Genomic DNA, 16,286 nt, shown 5'->3' on the forward strand with positions numbered 1-16,286 from the left:
TGAAATAAAGCTGGTCTCCTGAGAAACTCAATGGTTAGAGGCAAAATCTTTACTTCTTTCCTTGAGTTAGGTAAGTTTTTTAAAAGCTTGTAATAATTATTCTTCTAAATTATAGATCTCTTTAAGAGCCAAGACTATCTTATTAAAATTGATCCCCAGGAGTTTGCACAGTATTTAGCACATAGCAGATACACATTAAATGTCTGTTGAGTAGGTGAATGGATAAATAAATGCTGCTTAGACAAAACACCCACACCATTATCCTTTCAAACAACATCCATTATGGTGTTTTTCTCCACTGCCCTTTGTAAATAGCTTTTTCATCACTGCCTTTTAATTCAATGAAACAGTCTTTTTAGCAGCCATAATCTTCTATTTGCTAATTGCTTTTTAAGTGCTAGGGACACTGTGTGTGTCTCATTTAATACTCAATACAACCTGGTAAAGTAGAAATGTAGGACTCATAAAGGTAAAAATTTAGCTAAGAAGTCTGCCTCCATTAAACACTTCAGGGGATAGGTGAGTGAGATCCATGTACACCTTCAAGGAATTTACAGACTGGTTTCACAGAGCAAAGTAAAACATCTGAAATGCAAAGTAGAAGTGATCAGAGCTATAAGAAGAGAAACATTATTTTTAAACCACTAGAGGGTTTCAAATAAAGGATGAATCATGTTCAACTGAGTTGGAATAAGAAATGACTTATAAAAGAAGGTAAACTTGTCCCTCAGATGGGTAACTGGAATGGCTGCCTTGGGCTTCATACTTGGTGAGGTGGGAGAGGGTGGAAGAGAGAAGCATGCTGCATCTCACTCTTTCGTGAATAGCAGTACGTTTCAATGTCAGAATTTCTATCTTTACAAGAAAGATGCAAACAGATCTCCTACCTTGAGAACTTACACTACTCCAAATTGTTGAATCTCTTTGACCCTAACTCTACACCTTCCAGAGACAAACCTTAGGGCTGACACTTGAATAGATCTTAAAGGACATGTAGCATTTTGAAAGACAGATTTAGGAGGAAAGAGTTCCCTATTGAAATTAATAAAGGTACAGAAACAGGAAAGATTGGGGTTCCACTTAATTAGAATAAAGGCCATCTGCAAGAATTCATCTTACTCAATTAGAATAAGGGCTATAGGCAAGTGCAGGGTTATAGGCAACTAGAGAGGAAAGACTAAATGTAGCCTAGGGCCATACTGTAAAGGCCCTTAAATATTTGACTAAGGGGTAACTGTGTTTTGTAAACTACAAATGCTTCACAAACATTAGAGTTATTAACTAACACATATTGGTTGAGTGAACAAATAAATGAGATTCTTCCTAAAAAGATAATTCATACCTTTTGTTTAAAAAGAAAAATAAGCAACATTCCATGCTCTTATTTATTGTTGTGGTTCTCAACCAAGGAGAGCATAAGATGGGAGAGAAAGGGTGTGTGTCACAGAGATAAGATGTAAGGAACTTATGCAAATTTTTCACATTTCTCCTGGTTTGAGAACCACTGTTTTAGTGATTATAGATTTAAAAAAAGAGATACAGAGACCTAAGCAGAGTAGTACACCATCAGTACCTGCATTTCTTCAGCTCCTGTTCTCTCTCACAAGTCACCAATGTCCTCCTGTTAGACATTATTACTTGCCTGTTATCAATTAAAAAAAAACTGTATTTGTGACTCCAACCTTCCTCCTATGCTTCAGATTATTATTTCTGGTTGCCTATTATAACTTACTAGTGTATCCTTCAGGCATCTCAAACTTAATATGTCTAACCCTGAACTCATTTTCTTCTCCCTCCCTTGCCTATCTCCACCCCTACATGGATCTACCTGCCCCAAACTACTCTACTCAAACTATTCTAAATCTTTGCGAGTAATGTCACTAGCTATTCACTTTCATAAACTAGAAATCTTAAAATCTTCCTCAATTTCTGTTTGTCCCTCAACAATGCATTCTACCTACTCACCCAGATGGTCTCCAAATCCTATCAATCCAATCTAAAAAAAAAAAAAACAAAAGTTTTTCACATCCAACTTTTTCTCCCATTCCTACATCTATTGTCTTGGTCCAATTCCTTGTTCTCTGTCGTTTCTTTGGTTTTCTTGCCATCAGTCTCTTCCTACTCTAGTCTATTTCACACACTACCACCAAAGTAACATTCAAAATTAAATTATAACCATGTCATAATTCTGTTTTTTTAATGTTTTACTTCTTATGATTCTTTATACCCATAAGATAAAATTCAACTTCTTGGTTAGGCCTGTCCACAATCAGCTCCAAACCAAACACTACAGCTTTTTTTCTACCTCATCAGCTTCAACTGGTTTCCACTCAATGTACACTCTAGACACACTAAACTTCTCATTCCCCAAATAGGCCATGCCCTTTCACATATGATCCCCACAGCCTTCAGGTCAAATCCATAAGTGCTTATTTGGGCATCTACTATGTACCAGACACTGGGAGCCTAGGAAACAAAAATAAGAAGATAAAGATCCTTCTGTCAGTGACTTCAGAGTCTAGTAATAAGAGAGACAGGCACATAAACAAATAATAATGATGTACTGTGATACACACAAAACAGAAATATATACAAAGAACAGAGGCAGCATAGAGGATAGAGTAGTTAACTGGAGGGTGTGGGACAAGGAAGCATATAAAAGTAAAGGCAATGCAGGCACAGCCAGGGGCACCGATGCATGAGAGAGCTTCACATTTTCAGGAAGCAGAAAGAGCTTCCACATATAATGCAGAAACATAAAATGCAATGGAGAGGAACTGTACACTTAAAATGGTTAAGATGTTTAAGTCTTTCAGCTATTTTGAGTTTATTTTTGTGTATGGTGTGAATTTATGGTGAAAAAGCACATGAAAACAAATACATGTATATTCATGTATGACTGAAGCATTGTGCTGTACACCAGAAATTGAAACAACATTGTAAACTGACTATACTTCAATTAAAAATATATATTTAAAAAATGGTTAAGATGGTAAATTTTATGGTATGTGTTTTTTTTACCACAATTACATTTTTTTAAAATTATTTAAAAGGAATTCAATTGGCAAATAAAGTTAAAAAAAAAAAAAAAGGGAGGAGGGGAGGGTATAGCTCAAGTGGTAGAGCACATACTTAGCATACACAAGGTCCTGGGTTCAATCCCCAGTACCTCCTAAAAAATTACCTCCCCCCACCAAAAATAAATAAATAAATAAAATTTAAAAAAAAAGAAATTCAATGGGGAGAGTATCTAAAGACAGGCTAGAATAAGCAACTGTAAACTCTTCCCCTTCTTTTCAACTTGTAAACTCCTACTCATCTTTCAGGATAAGCTCTGTGGGTGAAGAACTTTGTGAAGTACTATCGTATTCAGTATTTGTAGGATTGAGTGTTGTGACTGTGGTCTTAGCAAGAAGCATCTCACTGCATTTGACTGTGAGCATAATTAGCAGTTGGCGTTCAGTGTGGGAAGGATTTTGATTGATTTGTTGGGCTGAGTTTTAGGCATTGTGGACATGGACAACATACATCATTGAGTTCATCCATCTTGTATAGCTATTTTTATATGTACCTAATATTTCAGCAATATTAATGTCCAGTGTACATCATGGCCTCTGAATAAGTAAGAAAGCAATTCCTTGATGAAGATGAGATTTAAAGGAGGAAAAAGAATACCAGATCAAAAAAGCATTTCCTGAAGGGTCCAGGAACACTAATTCTTGGAGAAATTAGTAGGATTGGGAGCAAAAAGTGAGTAGCCAAGTGAAATAAATTTGGGAAATACAGAAATAAGGCATGTGCAGATTGTCCTTATTTTACAGCTCATCAGAATGACCCCTCCTTTGTGAATCCTATGTGATTCCATCAGCCTGTGCTCTCTTCCTCTGTGCTCTTATAAACCTCTAATAGAGTACTTATCACGGTATATGGAAATTTTTTGTTTATTTCTCTGTTTCCCTCACAAGCTATGAGTTCCTCATGAACTGACACCATAATTTATGCAAGCAGACACCTTACACCTCTACAAGAATTAGCTATTGAATTCATTAGTTAATTCACTATTAATTAACCATGTGCCAGACACTACAATAAGTGCTTTACATACATGGTCTCCTTTCATCCTTACAACAACTGTAGGAGGCTGGATATTACTCTCTTTTCCATTTTAGAAACAACAAGACTGTGATAATGAGAGGCTGGGTATCTTGCCAAATGTCACACAGTTAGTAAATGATCCGAAGCCAGACTGAAATCAAATGAAGCTTTTAATGACAAATAAAGTAATTAATAAAATCAGTTTCCAGGGGGATAAAGGAGGGAGTGGGACCTAAAATGTTAGTTGAGAAGACTCCACAGGTAGAGTCAGCTTGGTAAGTGTCAGACTCTGTGCTATGCACGTTGCTGAAATAATTTCATTTACAATAGTTTCATCCTCATGAAGTCTTCATGAGATGTAAATACCCAAATTGAGAAACTGATGTTCAGAAAAGTTAAATTTCTTGCTCAAGATCACAGAGCTTGTGAGAGTCAAGGCCATAAACCAAGATCAAATCCAGCTTTCTCATTTGATTCTCAGAAAGAAGAATGGAAAGATAAAGATAGAGATTTTTGAGGTAGAGAAAAGATTATCCAGAGGACCTTATCAGTGAATTAGAATCTTCAGACCAAGTGGTTAGAGTGAATTAAAAAACCTGAAGAAATTTTGGGACAGCCACTGTAAGGAATTTTTTTTTAAGGCCAGGTAAAATTGAATAAATAGGGTTAATGAGTATCAGGTAGGAGACCCAGCTGAGGACCCAGCTGAAGTTAGGTTACACAAATTTGTGATATACCCAAAAAGCACTTTGTTTTTTTTACTTTGTTCAGCTATTTTTGCTATTCCAGGAACAAAGAAAGTGTTGGGGATTGTCAAACTGTGAGTGGTAGGCGATTGCAGGACCTGGGAGAGGGCTGAGGGGAAGGACTCAATTAATAGAAAAGACATGCAGAAATGGCTGACTATAGATTCTAATCTGAGCAACTGTCTTAGCCCATACAGGCTGCTCCAACAAAATACCATAGACCGGGTGACTTAAACAGCAAACACTTATTTCTCACAGTTCTGGAGGCTGGAAGTCTAAGATAAGTACCAGCATCGTTCGGGTCTGGTAGAGCTCTCTTCCGGGTTGCAGCCTGCCAACTTCTGTTGTTGCCTAACATCCTTCACAAAGAAGAGAGCTCTGCACTCTTCATCCCCTCATGATGACACCAATCTCATCTCCTCCAGACTGTATCCAAACTTCCCAAAGGACCCACCTCTAAACACCATCACATTGAGGATTAGGCTTCAACATACACATTGTGGGGGACACAAACATTCAGTCCACAGCACTATGCAAATGAAATCAAGCTTTCTTCCTGTACCAAACCTGAACTCTCTTAGTTGTACAGGACTAGAGAAACTACCAATCGTTTTATCTGGTGTCACTATCAATTCATGACTACTAACCTCAAAAGGTGGCCTCCATGTGGCCTGACGATTATAATTCTTCCACTCCCACTCTTCACCTCTCTCACCTGATGACCTCACTTTCTATTTCATCCAGAAAATATAAGCAATCAGAAGAAAAATCCCACCAGCTCCTACCACTGCTTTTATCCACTTCCCTGTGTCTCTGTCCACATGCTCTAGCTTCCATCCTGTTACTATGAACTAATCACCCTCCTACCCAAGGCCAACACCTCCTCTTCTACACCAGATCCCATCCTTTCTTCCTTACTCACGTATCCCTTTAAAAATTCTCCCATCTCTCTTTTAGTCATTAATTTTTCTCTTTCTACTGGATCATTTCCATTAACATAAAATATTGAACATGCTGTAATAGATCCCATCTTAAAACAGACAAGACAAAGACTCAAACCTTCACTTCAGGTCATCTCCCTATTCAGTTTTAGCTACCACCACACTTCTGTGCCCTTACAGAAAAGCTCCTCAACAGAGCTATCTGTTCTCATGCTCAGATCCTCTCCTCTCACTCTCTCCTGAGTTTTCTTCAGTGAGGTTCGCCACTCACTATTACGCTGAAAGTATTCCTGCCAAGGACATCAATAACCTTCATGTTGTCAAGTGCAATAGTTCATCCTATTCCTCATCTTCTTGGACCTATCAGCATTTAACATAGTTGATGTTGTCCACCTCCTTGAAATTTTCGTTATTTGGCTTCCAGAACACCACACACTCATGATTTGTTTCCTTCCTCACTAACTGCTCCTTCTTTTTTTTCTTTGCTGATTCATTCTCATCACCCCAAACAAAAGCCATTCATATTTAATGCCTTTAATTTTAAAATAAAGTATGTGGTTCATTTGCAGCAGATGTGCTTTTCTAATGATATCTTCTTATCTCTAATTTAATTAGGTTTTATTCTCTGAGCATACAACTAGTGGGTACAGGAGGAGCCTCAGAGATATGCTCTGTGGTGAAGGAAAGCCAGTGTGGGATTGCTGGGCTTAATCTCCACAGATAGTCTAGTCACTCATCAGTCCTTGTGTGTCTTCTCTGTTGTAGTGTGTTCCTGTCATCCAGTTGGATCAGCTGTCCTTCCTTTCAGCTCAGTGACCTTCTGTGAGCCCAGCAATGGTGACTGCCCTTGCAAGCCTGGGGTGGCAGGGCCACACTGTGACAGGTGTATGGTGGGATACTGGGGCTTCGGAGACTACGGCTGCAGGCCCTGTGACTGTGCGGGGAGCTGCGACCCTCTCACAGGAGACTGCATTAGCAGGTGAATGTGCATGGTTCTTGCTCCTATCTATGTGTCTTTCAGATTCTTTTGAAGATCTGGTAGTGATTTGCAAAACCTTGAATGCCACTAGTGGAGCAAAGATGTATCTACACATCTCTTCAAAGAATTTTTGTCAAATTGCAGGGTCAAGTGATTTGTTCTTGCAAGATTCTAGAGATGGTCTGGCTCATTCTGCAAAATAAATGATTCTTTTTAACAGTAGGCCCTTACAACACTCTTTATTTCTGAAAAGTGAAAGAATTGGAATGTAGCTGATAAGGCTTAAATCTCTATAAGTATATTCATTTAATTCAAGTTCTAAGAAATCCTTAATAAGTTTTTATCATTTTCTATTTTATTAGCAACACAGACATAGACTGGTATCATGAAATTCCTGACTTCCATTCCATGCACAATAAGAGTGAACCAACCTGGGAGTGGGAGGATGAGCAAGGATTTTCGGCACTTCGACATTCAGGTGAGATGATAGAACCGGGTATCGTATTTCCACTGTCTGGTCTTCAGTAATGGTGATTCACAACAAACCAGAGAACAGATTTTGGATCTTATAAGAACTCTTTAGTTCTGAGGTTAACAAAGTAGTGATTCCCCATAAGTATAAAACTGTTAAATATAGCTAAAAGAGTATTTTAATAAGCTTTTGTTTATTTTCTGATCGTTAGAGTAACATATAATTAGTATAGAAAATTTGGAAAATGCAAAACATCACAGTTAAAAATATACCCAAATCTCGTTGTTTCCACTCTTAATACTTTGGTGTGTTTCCCTGTCTCTAAAGCATAATGTTTTACACAGATGAGAGCTAACTCTATGGGAATGTACAGATCCATTTAAAGGAAAAATATTCTTACAGACCTAGTGTAACTCAATATGTACAATGCAAAATTTAGCTGTGAACACCTTATATTTAGCTTTTTTACACTAGAAAACAAAAATAATTTTACAAACTAAATATAAGTAAAAAAACTAGTAAAATTCAAATTAATAATATTAATTGAATATAAAAAATTATTTTTACTGAAGCCAAAACACTGTTTACTACATAAATATGGTTCTTTGAGGTTACCTGGTCTATAGTACAATTTCTTCTGATTCAGTTTTCCTATGATATTTCTCTGTTTCATCATTTGAGGAGAATGCTGTGATATTGGTGTGGATACATAATTTCTATGTTCAGCCTTCCTCTATTCTTCTCTCACAGAAAATCAAGTAGTTTTATTTAGCACCAGCTTACTCTTAGCATAAACACAAATGTGGGCATGAAATCTTAGTGTCAGCATTTGGTTGTAAAATCCTCACCAAATCATCCAAGTTAAACTTATAGTAAGTTTTAAAATATTCCTTATTATTAAACATTACAAATGCCAAAAATATGATATGGACACCCATATCATATGTTCTAATGTTATCAAATCTTATGTTTCAAATCTTGGGTTTTGCCATAATTGTCTCATATTTTCATTTAATTTATAAGATGTTACAGATACATTTGAAGCCCCTGGTATACCAGTCTACAAACTCACTAGCCTCCCTTACTCCACAGAATAACCACTAACCTGAATTTTGGTGTTCATCATTCATTTTCATATTTTTACTATTTTACTATATATATACTAAAGAGTTTATAATTTATATATTTACAGAATGTTTTAAGTTTTTTTTTAATTTTTAGTGGGGGGAGGTAATTAGGCTTTTTAGAGGAGGTACTGGGGATTGAACCCAGGACCTTGTGTATGCTGAGAATGTGCTCTACCACTTGAGCTATACCCTCCCCCTTATATAATGTTTTTAAAATCTCATGCACATGATAACTTACCTACCTTTTTAAAATTTTTTGACTTAAATATGTACTTTTTTTTACATTTATCCATTTTATTATAGAATATGAGATTTCTTATTCTCACATTGTTTGCCATTTAGGTTATTTCCAATCTCCAATTTTCCACTATTATATATAATGCTACCATGAATGTTGTCTTACATGTGACTTTGTATACCTGAGGAGTTTCACTAGAGCAGGGGCTGGCAAACTGCGGCCTCAGGCCAAATGTGGCCTGCCATCTGTTTTTCTGTAGGCTACAAACTACCTGTTCTAAGGTTTAAATGGTTACACTTTAAATGTTTATATAAATACCTACATAAAATCTTTAATTTTGCCCCTTGGCCCACAAAGCCTAAAATATTTACCATCTGTTTCTTTTAAAACAATGTTTGCTGACCCTTGTTCTAGGGCACAACCTGCTGTGACCTACTGTTGGGTCACAAGTGTTCTTATTGTCAAATTTACCACTTATTACCAAATAGCTCTCTCATGTGGTTGTAGAAATTTGCATTTCATCAGCAAAAAATGGCATCCTGTTGCTCTACATCCTCACTAATACTTTGTGTTTACTTAACAAATGTTTATATAGCACATACAAGGGGCCAAGCACTATTTTAACTTACTAACTCAGGCACAGTTTAACTTATTTACTATCTATTGGACTTCTAAAATTAATGTCATCAAACCTCGAATTTTTTGCCAATCTGATGGATATGAAATGAGATCTTGCCATTTTTAAGTTGCATTTTCCTAATTAGTAATTTTTTACGGTTTCTTGGCCATTCAGGTTTCCTTTTCTGTGAATTTCCTATTTAATTTTCTTACTAATTTGTAGGAGTTCTTTATGAATTCATTCATTTAACAAATATTTATTGAGTACCCATACTATGTGCCAGTGCTGTAAATCTAGTAATTGAACAGACAAAAATCCCAGCCTCCAAAGAGCTTACATTCATACACAGGAAGACAGTTAAGAAACAAGTGAAGTATTTAATGATGTTTAGTATAATGGAGAAGTAAAGCAGAGGATAACAAGTGCTTGAGTCGTACATACTTTTAAATGGGGTGATAAGAAAAGTCCTATGAAAGGATTTTTGAGAAAAAACTCTGAAGATGGTAAGGGAGTGAGCAATACAGCTAACAGAGGAGAATTTAGGCAGAAGATACAGCAAGTGCAATAGCCCTGTGGTGAGACTAGGCCTGGCTTATTCAGGAAACAGCAAGGCCAGAGTGGCTGGAACAGAGTAAGAAACCATAATTTAATACATTCTCACCGAGAACTTATGGATCTTTCAAGAATCAAGAACTCAAATTTGAGGAACACTGGTATTGCAGTTCTGTATCATGGTTTCTTCACTTAATCTTATGATCATTTTCCTAATGGTTTCAGTTAAATTTGCAACAGGAAAAGAGGTGGGAAAGATAAGGTAATATGGAGTTGTTGTATTTATCTTTTTAGCATTTGAAAAAGAAAACTCTTTCCCATTAATTTTGTGCCTTAATGCTACAGAGTCTGAATTCTACGATGTTAACTTTTATAACCACTTTTGAAAGATTTCTTCTATTTTTCTAACACAACAGTTTTCAGAATTCTCTAACTTTGTCTGCAAAGCCAAATCGGTAAAAAAGCAAAGTTCTAGTACCATAGAACTTTCATTAAGCCAATCATCATGTTTGTAGGGAGCTGACAGCACACCAATGAAGAACATAACGTGCTGCCATCAGTCCTACTCCAGCCTCTCACATCCATGACAGCTGTTAGATCTATCGTGTCCCCAGAGAGTCTCTGAAAATCATCTGGATGAGCTCTGGACTGAGGAAGACGTTATTCAGTTTCCTGCTAAACAGCAATATTCCAATTGGGTATAGATTAGTACCCCTGGGCACTTTCTTCAACAAAAAAAGTGATAATCTGTTTTCTAAGCACTGTGGTTCATTTTCAAATCTATGTACCTACCTACCTATTTACCTGCCATAAGTTTCCATAACTAGAAAATGCACTATACCAAGACACTCTTAATTTCTACCACTTCTTGTGGGGTAGAGAACATCAGATGTAAAATTTCACTTCCTCTACAACAAAACCGGCTTCAGCTATTACCACAGAATTGTAAACAATGCTTCTCTCTCTCTTTTTTTTTTTTTGAAATATTCTAATAACCCAGTAAAACTAAACAGATTTTCATCCCCTTCCAGATTTCTTTTAAGAAAACACATCTGGGCTGAAGCCTAATCAACAAAGATTTATTCAAAAGCAAATTTTAATGACTGATTTCTTAACATATGAAAAGGGAGTATTGGAAAGCAGCCAAGGAAAGATCTTCAAATAACAGACCTATTCATGTTCTCATAGACTGAAGGACTAAAGAGAAGAACATCATGTTGAGGAATAAGATCTGCCATTTGGAGTTCCATTAAGCTTTTTTTTAATTAAAGTTTAGTCGGTTTACAATGTTGTGTTATTTTCTGGTGTACAGCATAGTGATTCGGTTACATATATATACATATATATATTCCTTTTCATATTCTTTTTCATTATAGGCTATTACAAGGTATTGAATATAATTCCCTGTACTATACAGTGGGGGACCTTGTTGTTTATCTATAATAAAATCTGCAAATTCCAAACATTAGGTTTCATACCATGGTAGTTACCATACTCTCCTGCTTTGGTGGAATCATGAAAGGCTGCGGGATATCCACTTAGGTTACTGCAATTTCCAAATGAGCAATCCTCTGCTTTGTTTAGATGGTAAGCAGTATTACTGAACAAATCACAACAGCTCACTTTAAGCACCTTTGATGTATCTTTCTCACTTTTTAATTCCTCTGGGATTTTCCACTTGCAAATCTCATTCTCTGATTTCTCAGGAAACTTTAGGTTGAGTCAATATGTCAATAGTTTCCACATCACTATGTCCCTCTACCTGATCTCACCAGAATCATACTCATTTCCACTCAAATATTTGTTAGCATCTCTAATTCATTATATTCTCCTTGTACTAGAACTCTGTTGTTTTTTTGCCTGATCAGATCCATTTCCCCTTTTTTCCTGCTATTTCCGTGGTAGCTCAATCCAATTCTTCTTTGGGGAGCCACTCTTCCCCCACTTAATACAGTCTTGGAGACGCAATCAGATGCTCTCCCCCTGGAATTTAAACCTTGAGCTGAACGTGACAAAGTCTGAAAATGATTAGAGTTCATGACTCCAATGGCAAAATCATAAAAGAGACTCTGGAGCGCTCTTGCTTCTTGTCCTTTCAGAGTTCTGGTTCTTTGGCTTTTTCGCCTATGAGCTACTCAGTATCCTTTCAATAATTAAGTTAGACAATTACTACCTTAAAAACCTTAAATTATACACCCCTAAAATGCTCTACTTCTCCTAACTTCCCAATTTCTGTTAGTGAAACTAAAATCCTCTCTGTCACCTTGGCTTCAGGTACATTTTTATGCTTCCTCTTCCCTTGCCCTTATCCAATTCATTGACAGGATTTGTAGACCCTAACTCTGCAGCATCCCTTGATATGTCTTCCTATCTACACCCACGACCACCTCTCAGACCCACATTCCATCAGCCTTAGAAAGACAGTAGAGTGGAAAGATCAGAGGCTTCAGATTCTTTCAAACCCAGGCTTAAAATCTGGCTTTTCTACTTGTCAGCTATGCTGCCATGGATAAGCTAATTAACTTCTCTGAGCCTTCATTCTTTTCATTTATTAATAATACCTATTTGATAAGCTTATTATAAATATTAAATAAAATCACATGGATAAAATTCCTTACAAAGTTTATGGCTTATAGTTGATACTCAATTTAGTTAACTGTGTTACCAATTTCACTAGCCTCTAACGGGTCCTTGCCTCCATTTTTTTTCCAATTCCATTAGTTTTGGTACAGTAATGCCTGATTAATTTTCATATATATATGATTTCATATATATATATGATTTTTTAAATTCATGTAACTTCTTTTAGCTGATAGCTTTGAAAATTCCCCTTTATCTAACATATTAAATTCAAGCCCAAACTGCTTATCAACCAAGGTCTTCCATGATATCTTCCACTATTCTCAACTCAGTCTGTATCCAGGATAAACAGAGTGACTGAATATTCCATGAACACATCTGCCCTTTCTCTCTTACATTTCTGTGCTCATCCTTTTATCTCTGTATTCCTGTCAAATTTCTACTTGTTAAAATCTTAGAAGAGTAAATAAATGTAAAACACTTAAAACAGTGTCTGGCACATAGTGAGTGCTCCTCAGTGAAAGTTACCTACTGCTATCCCACTCAATGCTTATAAAATGCAATGTGTGAAGGCAGAAGAAGAGGGGTTAGAGAAGGACTAAAATTATATCTAATTATTAAATCAGTAAGACTGAAAATCCTATCTATTCTGGGCTCTAAGAATATAAAGATGAATAAAACATAACCATTGTCCTCAAGGATCACAGTCTGGAGAGGAAACAGATACATAAATAAGTATAAGGTTGCTGTTATAGACTATGTACAAAGGCGTTCTGAAAGTCTTCCACAAGGGTCTGGCTAATCTTTCATATGTAATAATTGTAGTACATAATTTTAACTGCTGGGAGAGAATATCCTAATTATTCAAAGTCCATTTCAATCAGCCATGAAGCCTTTTTTCCATCTTCCCAGACATGTGGCCCTCCTACCCAAGTATATTGTACCTGTCTTAGAAAACTTATCACTGTTTACACACTTGCTTTATTCACTTTACTGAATTATAAGCCTTCAGGCTAGAACTGTATCTTGCTCATCTTTATATACCCTGAAGTACATCTTTTTATATGTCCTTGCTCATCTTTATATACCCTGAAGTACATCTTTTTATATGTCCTGCGCATAACAGGTGCTTAACAAATATTTTTAAAATTGAATAGCATTACCTTCAAAGGATTGCTCAATTATTTTATTTTATTTAACGTTTATTATGATGAACATTAATAGTAAAAAGACAATTGTCTTTCCTATAGGGTATTCATTCAGTTGTTCCTTTCCATTAGCATGGGATATTAATTCCAGACTATATTTATCATAACATCAATTATAAGCATTAAAATATATCATTGTTTCTACATTTCTGTATTTTCTTAGGTCAATACTTTATTGGATGATAACTAATTCACTTCAAAAAGGTGACTCTATTTCTTTTGAGTAACTTTCCATGGTTTCTTAGTATTTATGAATTATATTATATGAATTACTCAAGCCTTAAAGAGTTATGCCACCTGGTTTTACTTATTTCTTCTCTTTTTTTTTTTCCACTTTTTTTTCTAAACAACTAACAATACTTTTCATTTACTTTCTGTAGGTAAATGTGAGTGTAAGGAACAGGTGTTAGGAAACTCCAAGGCATTCTGTGGAATGAAATATTCATATGGTGAGTTTGGAGTCCTTGAATGCTTTTAAGAATCTATTCAAACTAAGTACAAAGAGTTTTTTAGGAAATGAGTGGCCTGGTCTATGACATTCTCAATAAATCAAAGCACTAGTCTTATATAATAATAGTAAACACAGTATTCTGGTCTTGATCTAGATTTTTCTAATAGAAATGGTGTTGAATGTTCTGTTGAGAGCAAGAGGCTTTTAGAGGAAAGGCAAGGTTATCCTACTATATGGAAAAGAGGCAAACAACAAAAAGGGGGAAAAATCATGAAACATCATCTTTCTTATGGATGCTTCTTATTTTAAGTAATCTAAAAGGGAAGTCTCTAGACACTTAAATGATTCCTGTGCCAGTTTATCCTGTAGTAACACTAAGCAGAAATCAGTTTAAAGCAGTATATTTCACAGCAATTAAAAGGTCAGGCTTTGGGCAGAAACAATAAAAAGATCGTGGTTTCCAGGGGTTTGGGGAAAGGGAGGGAGGGAGGAATGAATAGCTGGAGCACAAGGGATTTTTTGGGTAATAAAATTATTCTGTATGATACTACAGTGGTCGCTACATATCATTATGCATTTGTCAAAACCCATAGAATGTACAGTATCAAGAGTGAACCCTAATGTAAACTATGGACTTCGATTAATAATAATGTGTCTATATTGGTTCATCAATTGCACCAAATATGCCACACTGATGAGGGATGTTGAGGATAGCGGAGTATATATGTGTGGGTGGGGAGGGCTATGTGCAAACTCTCTGTATTTTCTGCTTAATTCTGCTGTGAACCTGAAATGGCTCTAAAAACTAAAGTCTATTAATTTTTTAAAAACTAATAATTAATTAATTAATTTAAAAAGCTCAGGCTTTGGGCTCAGACCTACATGAGTTTTATTTCTGATTTATTGGGTGGGTAACTTAACCTCTCCAGAGGTTTCATCTTCAACTTTCTCATCTGTAAAATAGGGATGATGCCACCTTCCCCAAAAAGTGAGATTTTTTTCAAAAGCTCAGCTGCTCAGTAAGTGATAGGAGGAAAAAGAGGAAATATATTTGGGAGGCACTGAGACTAGCTCTCTGCCTGAGTCTCTTCCCTGCTCTCTCTATATACACTAGACTCCTCTACCTCTCAAATATCAGGAAAATAAAGTGTATGGACAAATGAAAATGTCAGTGCCCCAAACAGAGAGTGTTGCTATCTTCAAATTCTTTATGTTTATTATTAAGTGTATGAAAGATACCTTATCTTGCCAATGTATTATTGACTAGTGTCTGAGTCTTTTTATTATTCCATAATTTATACAGCTTGAAATATACATTACAACAAAGAGAAATTTTTAAGTCATGATTTCTGAAACCAAGTGTTTAGGTCCTTGATAATACTGTATTTAATCTCATAAAAGATAAAAAAGTAAATATTAAAAACCTCATAAATCTTTTCTAAAATTATGTGCATATCTCCCTCCCTTCACCTGCCAATTTGGCTAAATAATAGAAGCAAAAAACTTGAAATGTATGGTGCCCAATAAAGAAAAATCAATTTAGAGGGAATAGTATGTACTATTAAAAGAAGAAAAAAAAAAAAAAAAAAGACAAGTTAGTCCAAAGTCAGGCAGTTCAGCAGAAATATCAACTGGTTTTCATTATCACATAGATTCAGTAGCTCTCTGACTGAATTTACCAACAACCACATTAGAATCTTTTAATTCAACTGCATTACTCTCTGCTTAAGAGAACTTAAATGCTTTTAATGATGTCATGAAATACCTTGGTCTTACTATGTGCAGTACACCTATAGACTTGGACAAAATGGTTTCCCCCTCCCCATTCTCTGACTTAATAGAAAAAATACTTGGTTCATTTTATTCTTTTAGCAAATATTTATTGAGCTATAGTAGTGAATAGATAAAGTCCTTGTTCTCTCTGAGCTTACAGTCTAGTAAAAAATAATAGTGAACATTTATTGAGCATTGGCCACATGCGAGGCACTATGCTATGTACCCTACATGCATTTATCTCATGGGGTTCTAGTCCAAACTCTACTTGTAACCAACTAGCCATACAAACTTGGGCAGTTCACTTAATTTCTTAAAACTTGTTTCTTCATACATAAAACAAGACTAGATGAGCTCTTAAGATCCTTTAGAAGTCAAAAATTTGGTGAATCTATAAAGACAAGGCAGCTGCCTAACAGTCATATTCTCAGGATATGGCAGTAGCCAAGATAGGGTTCTCTTATTACACACAATCCTCCACCAACATATAAATGAGCCAGTAAGA

At 35.8% G+C, this 16,286-nt stretch overlaps 1 protein-coding gene and 1 long non-coding RNA gene across 3 annotated transcripts in view; one reads left to right on the forward strand and one right to left on the reverse strand.

Moving 5' to 3' along the window:
- NTN4 (netrin 4) overlaps window positions 1–16,286 on the forward strand; it is a 104,207-nt gene that overhangs the window by 80,554 nt on the left and 7,367 nt on the right. For both annotated transcript variants that reach the window (XM_032493596.1, XM_032493597.1), the window contains 3 exons: window positions 6,548–6,761; window positions 7,124–7,239; window positions 13,938–14,006. In XM_032493596.1, the coding sequence (XP_032349487.1) occupies window positions 6,548–6,761; window positions 7,124–7,239; window positions 13,938–14,006 (399 nt within the window). The remainder of the gene's footprint in view (window positions 1–6,547; window positions 6,762–7,123; window positions 7,240–13,937; window positions 14,007–16,286) is intronic.
- The window catches only part of LOC106729986, a 164,418-nt gene that overhangs the window by 76,547 nt on the left and 71,585 nt on the right, over window positions 1–16,286 (reverse strand). The window lies entirely within an intron of this gene.

This window comes from Camelus ferus, chromosome 12 (assembly GCF_009834535.1).
Source record: "Camelus ferus isolate YT-003-E chromosome 12, BCGSAC_Cfer_1.0, whole genome shotgun sequence".
Lineage (NCBI taxonomy): Eukaryota > Metazoa > Chordata > Mammalia > Artiodactyla > Camelidae > Camelus > Camelus ferus.